The following is a 6,500-nucleotide window of genomic DNA, read 5'->3' on the forward strand; positions in this document are numbered from 1 at the left end:
TGTTATGTTCACTGTATTTTATTTTGATAAAATACCAACGGTGCTGTTAAGTTAGCAATGCTAGAACTGATGTGTTGTGTTTGTGCGTATGCGCAGTCAATTTACTGCTTCCTTACACCAGCAGAATCAACTTTAAACACTCGTCTTATTAATAATGCATCACTGTAAAAAGGTCTGCTTTCATTTGTGTACACTCAAAATGAAAAAAAAAACATGCTTTTTTAAAAGAAAGAAAACAAATAGGATGTTGCTATGCTATGTTTGTCTGTGAACAAAATAAGTGTGACACAAAAATGAATTGAAACTCTGCGTTTATAGGTTACGTTACCTGTCCCACTGTTTTCCCCTTGTTTATCTGTAAACTAAATCGAATTTATTTCAATAATTTATTCCTTGTATGTATATATGTACTGCCGAAATCGTATCGAACTGTGACCCCCGAACCGAGGTACGTATCGAACCGTGACATCAGTGTACCGTTCTACCCCTACAATGCACATATTGTTTAACGGAATGTTGACAACAAAACTCAGATCAGAGCGGATCAGAGAGTGTGCTTGTCAAACAGGTACTCTCCCATTTTTCCATGCGGGTCAGAAGAGATGAGGCGACTCAGGCTGCCAGCGTAGTCACCCAGCATCTTAATGGTGTCATGACTGTCAGTAAAGAAGTTGCTCTCTAGGAAATCACACAGCTGAAACAGAAAGTAATTTACACTGTTATTGAAAATTAATATGCAATTATATCGGAAAACACATGAAACAAATGAGAAAAAAGATACAGGGGTTGCCAGATGTTGTTTCCCTTATGCTACTCACATGAGGGTCAGAGTTTTCTCCAGCTGCTTTATGGACCTCCAGCAGAGATTGGTTAAGAGACTTTTGATGGTCCAGAGAAAAAGTGAGAGCCTCCATACCTCCTTTCCAATCATCACGACTGGGCTTCTGATAATTGATAGAAAGAGATAAAAATGGATTTTTATAATCTAAATTTGATAGCAATGACACCATACTTGTGAAAACTAAGTGTACACCAAGGATACACCAAGCCGACGATCAGCCGTTTGCCATCGTCTGGGCCAATGGCGAGCGATTGTCGGGCTAGTTTGTTTGGTGTGCTCCACTCGTCGGCTTTTGTCGGGCTCACATCATCGGCAGTTTTCCCGATTCAACATGTTGACAGCAAGAGTAAGAGCTCTGATTGGATGTTCAGTTAAGCTAATGAGTCAGTGCAGAAAATTAAAGCAAAAGTGAAGAAAACAAGCATGTGAATGAAGGCAGTACAGACAGAAGGCTGTTTAAATGTTATGTGATCTTTCCCAATCATTCTAATACGCAAATGTATTCATAATGCGCTGTTTTATTTACATTTCTTATATCTGCTTTAATTTCGTTTATCTTTGTTTCGGTTTCTCCTTTTGAATGACAAATAGATACTATTAACAACTGCTGATATGAACAGCTCATTCCTCTCAGGTATGCGCAGAACACACGTGTAAATTTGCCATCGGCTGTAGTCTGTGTGATGTGTTCCAGTGCAGCTTTTTGGGCTGACGCGAGGCGACATCATTGGCTTTCGTCTTTGAAGTCGGCTTGGTGTGTCCTGGCCTTAACTGTATGGATTATGCACTTTTAATGCACTTATTTTATTATTATTATTTTTTTTACTGTAGTTGCATAAATACCACAAAAGTAAACTTGGAGTACACTTAATTATTTCTTCACAAATTTAAAATACATTTGAATCTTCATGTTCAACAATCTTTATCAACAAGTACAACAATTTGTATGTGTTTACTATACTATAGCAATGAAGTATATTCTTTAAGAAGTACATTATTTCTGTAATGAGAAAAGCATGCTAAAGTGTGGTAATAAAGGGTTTCAGTAAGCAAGTGCACTTTTGCATTAGAAACATCTCAAAGAGACATAAACCTTTAGCAGACTTCAATGCACCAGTCATTTGTATTATTTTACAATATTTCAGGGTGCTTTTTTTCTTCTTTTTTTTAAAGCATCACAGTCCCTAGTTAATGTATGAAAAAGAGCAATGTGACTTTTCTATTGAACATTTCCGTTTGCGTTCCACAAAAGACTTACTGGTATGGAATGACAAGAGGGTGAGTAAATGATGACAATTTCCATTATTAAGTGAACTATTCCTTTAAAACTCACTCACTGCAATGGTCTGCAGAACGATTCGTCCTCCTCTTGTGTTTTGATACTCCAGCAAGTGCTCCGCCTGATCCCGCTCCTTCAGTGAACGCTCCAGGAAAAACTTTGAGAAGTTTGGCAGAGCCACATCATCTCTGTCAAAATACATTCCCTATGAGACACAGAGAGACTGTGTTAGTCTTACTGTCTAAACAGACATGCAGGGGTCAAATATTAATATATAGCCTAAAAAAAATATTTTGTCACTGCATATAGAATATTAAATTCTAAACATAAATATTCTATTCTTAAAAACTTGTAGTGCCAGTGTTTGTGAACAGACCAATGAGAGATACACGTATGAGGCCGTCAGTTTGAGGTTGACCAGTTTGTTGATGTTTGCCTCATTATTCGGGTGAAGATTCTGCTTGACTAGAGACATTTCTGAGGAGGAAAACATGCAAAACAGATGAACTATAATACAAAATGAAAAACTTAAAAAGGTTAGTGGAGTACAGGTGGATTCAAGACAAACATTACATGTACTAACAAAAGAAAAAAGAAAATGTTTGTATACTGCACTACTCTCTGTCTTACCGTGTAAAGTGTGTGTTCACTGTTCAGTGCTGATACTGAGGGAGTGTATCACCCTAAATTCTGTCCAACGCGTTATAGATTTATCAGATGTGACGCAAACCTGGGGTAAGTACTAAAGACATGTAACTCTCCGTAGATTATGATTCAAAACAGGGATGTACTGATTCAAAAATAGTACAAATTTAAAAAAAAAATATATATATATATATAAACCCCTTTCAATGTATACAATTTTGTTTCTTTAGATATGTTGCTGTAAACTGAATTCTGTCTGTAATGACATGGATAGTTGCATATGTTGTACAGCAATAATTACAATTAAATATTTAGGCACAAACCAATTATGTTTTTGAGTTTATTAATTTATCATATATAAATCTAATATCATAATTTCAATTATATATATAAAATTTGATCAAACGCAAAGTACAAACAAAAACGCATGGATGGCATTGTTTACAAAGCTTTGAGCTGTTGCAGTAACGTTATATGTTCGCGGATTGACTTTAACAGGATCATAGACTCACCGTTTCAGTAACGATACGCGTCAGATTCATAGACTGTATAAAAACAGGTTACGGGGAAAACAGAATACAACTTTAATTGGTTGATTTGTAAACACGTTTATAGTCCCGTGTTTGTTGTTTCCTCGGCAGTAAATCTCCCCATTGCCTTTACACACAGCGACATCTACAGTCGAGGAGTCTTCTTCTTCTTCTTCTTTTCGTTTTTTGGCAGATTGCAACCATGACTATAAAGGTGCATACCGCCACCTACTGTATAGGAGTATGTAACATGAGAAGATATTATCATGACTATATCATCAAAAAAAAAAAATATATATACTACCTAAATCCTATTATATATTCCAATATTTTTCAAATATTGTACAACTGCTTTCTGTGCATCCTTTACCCCATCTCCTGTTGTGCCTAACAAACCTTCAATATTCCACTTTCTTCCTACCCGACTTATCTTTTGATTTAGTCTCATCCTCTCATCCCTATATTTCTTACAATGCAATAATACGTGTTCAACATCTTCCTTGGACCTACATTCTATACATTCATCAGATTGGCTTTTACCCATTAAAAACAATGTTTTATTTAATCCTGTGTGATCAAACCTTAGCCTGGTTAAAACACTCTCCTCTCTTCTGTTACTTCTATTCACCCCCTGTGTATTAATAGATTTTTGCAATCTGTAATATTTCCTTCCACTTTTATCCACATCCCACCTGTCCTGCCATTTTTTCATAATTTCTTTTTTGATTATTGCCTTAGCCTCTCAGTCGAGGAGTCAAACACATCCAGTCACGTGAGTCGGCTGTAAAAATATTGATTTTAAGCACATTTTATGTTCCATTTTAAGCCCATTCTGTGTGCTGTGTTAGGTTTATTGTTTGACATTTTGAATTTATGTTTCAAAAATGTAACATAAAAACACAATTTGATCATTTAATAAGTTAATTGAATTAAAATATGTATTAATGAACCCTAGGTTAAAGATTCTCTTAAAAGTACTTTGGTAAAAGAATGATTAAATTGTTTGAGGATACTTTGGGTAAAAATTGAGAATATGGCATAATATGTGTGTTGGAAATAGTACAGCTAAATATAGTGTGTGGTAAATTAAAAAGTCTGCTATGAACTTTAATGCATTTATTGAGGTCTGTGTGATACTATTGCATGTTTAAAAACTAGAAATTTGTGTTAGATAATACTTTTTTGATAGTATTATAATTTTGAATATTTCTACAAAGAACAATGAATTTGTGTTCATCTTTATTCCTTGTACGGCAAATGAAACGGGACACCAGTTTGTATATATGCGTGGAAAGTATACCATTTGAGAAAACAATTGTTGTTTTGATCATAATGACAGCTCTACATTGGTACAAATTGGTTTGAGAGGAAAAACCTGATGAAATGCTTTTGACATATATTCACAATGTTTGTAATTCCACAAAAAGCAACACACTTGTATTTTTATTTTTATTTTGATAAGGAGACATCCTGGAAAATGTGCGTAAACACAATTTTTATTTGTTTGTTTATAATGTAAATATGAATAAAAACGTATTTTCAGCTATGTGATTCAGCTATGTATCACACTTTCACATACAATGTTGGCAATAAAAAAAAATAATAATAATAATTTAAAGAGGATCTAAAAGCAATTCTTAAACACAACAAAGAAAAAGACATGGTGGTGCCTGGTGAACAATCGCTTCAGTGCTGATTGTGCTCCTGTGAGGGCTGAAAATTAAAATGAAACCAAACACTCCACAGTTAATTCCCTCCACATATCATTGGACCTACTAAATGTTTACAACAGAGAGAAAATGTCAGTCTGATGAAAAATAAATCTTATTTAATATATATATATATATATATTAACATTGGCCTAATGGTATATATAACCATTCAGGTGTGGAATGGTTTTTTTTTTTAAATAATTATTAAAAATAATATATATATAATGAAGAGTTTGGTTCCAAAATGCGATAAACGGCATTTAAAAATAAATAAATAAATGAGTTTACGCCCAAATCAGTATTGTATATTTGGTTGGTATTAATTATTATTATGTAATTTTTTTTTTTTAAATTCAAAATGCGATATTCGCAGAGTTATTGACAAACGCCAGTCTCCCTTTTTTGCAGATCGTGAAACATCCGCTCAACCAATCACAGCACACCATTCCACACACTGTAAACAGTAACAACCAATCACAGAGCACCATTCCATGCATTCTAGTCAGTCATGGAGGCTCTTTGAATACACCCTCCATCCTAGTTTTCCTCTTTTACTTTGTACTTTGTGATCAACAAACAAGGGCTGCACGATAAATTGAATGGGATTGCCATGCGCATCTCGTCATAAAGCCAATTCAGTGATTATTGGTACCGGTAAATCTCTATCACATGCTTTCAGATGGAAATTATTCAGATGCATTTAATACACAGAGTGAAAAAAAAAAAGTGAAAGTCATGGTTTTTGCCAAGTATGGTAACCCATACTCAGAGTTGGTGCTCTGCATTTAACCCATCAAAGTGCACACACACAGCAGTGAGAAGTGAAGTGAAGTGAACACACAAGTGATTCAGCGCCCGGGGAGCAACTTGGGGTTCAGTGCCTTGCTCAAGGGCACTTCAGCCATGGGTATTGAGGTGGAAGAGTGCACTGTTCATTCACCCCCCCCACCTACAACTCCTGCCAGCACCAAGACTTGAACCTGTGACCTTCAGGTTACAAGTCCAACTCTCTAACCATTAGGCCACAGCTGCCCCCATGAGCTGTTAAACATGATTATTAACGTGATATTGGGTAGCTTGTTAGAGTTAGTGTTTTCATTAATGCCATTTATGTTTTTCGGTAATGCAGCACATAGCACTAGTCAACTAAATGAATGTAACATGGCAAAGATGAACGTACAGAATGTAAGGGAATTTGGGAATTTCTCCGGTCTAATGTGATGTTGTTAATGTTCTTGTTCATGATGAAATTTTATTTTATTGCTGTAATTAATTTATAGCATTAACAAGATGACATTCATGTTCAAAGGAATGACAGATGAATGTATTTTTAGTCCTGTGCATTAGTATTGAAATATTTGTAAATAAATCTTTGAAAACCAAAGCCTGATTTTTGTCATTTTTAATGTTATTATAACCTAAAGATGCTAAATTTTAAACAGAAAATACTGGTTTTCATCTTGTCACATTCTTGGTAAAGAAACCAGTTTTTA

At 34.9% G+C, this 6,500-nt stretch overlaps 1 protein-coding gene across 2 annotated transcripts; it reads right to left on the reverse strand.

Annotated features, from left to right (window-relative positions):
* Positions 1-408: 408 nt before the first annotated feature.
* Positions 409-3,429, reverse strand: LOC132124497 (ferritin, lower subunit-like). 2 transcript variants are annotated; one of them, XM_059535557.1, is made up of 6 exons: positions 3,278-3,425; positions 2,751-2,862; positions 2,497-2,597; positions 2,179-2,325; positions 819-944; positions 409-694 (listed from the first exon to the last, which is right to left on the reverse strand). In XM_059535557.1, the coding sequence occupies exons 3-6, from the start codon at positions 2,593-2,595 to the stop codon at positions 545-547; spliced, it is 522 nt and encodes a 173-aa protein (XP_059391540.1). In that variant the 5' UTR covers positions 2,596-2,597; positions 2,751-2,862; positions 3,278-3,425; the 3' UTR covers positions 409-544. The 2 variants fall into 2 exon arrangements, with proteins under 2 accessions (XP_059391540.1, XP_059391539.1); XM_059535556.1 differs by lacking the exon at positions 2,751-2,862 and having other exon boundaries at positions 3,278-3,429.
* Between the last annotated feature and the right edge of the window lie 3,071 nt (positions 3,430-6,500).

This window comes from Carassius carassius, chromosome 42 (genome assembly GCF_963082965.1).
Source record: "Carassius carassius chromosome 42, fCarCar2.1, whole genome shotgun sequence".
Taxonomy (NCBI): Eukaryota; Metazoa; Chordata; class Actinopteri; order Cypriniformes; family Cyprinidae; genus Carassius; species Carassius carassius.

Coding starts and splice junctions, on each gene's coding strand:
- LOC132124497 (XM_059535556.1), bottom strand. CDS start 2,595: ATGTCTCTAGTCAAGCAGAATCTTCACCCGAATAATGAGGCAAACATC. Junction 2,326..2,496: donor CATACGTGTATCTCTCATTG/GTCTGTTCACAA, acceptor TGTGTCTCATAG/GGAATGTATTTTGACAGAGA. Junction 695..818: donor GAGAAAACTCTGACCCTCAT/GTGAGTAGCATA, acceptor TTTCTGTTTCAG/CTGTGTGATTTCCTAGAGAG.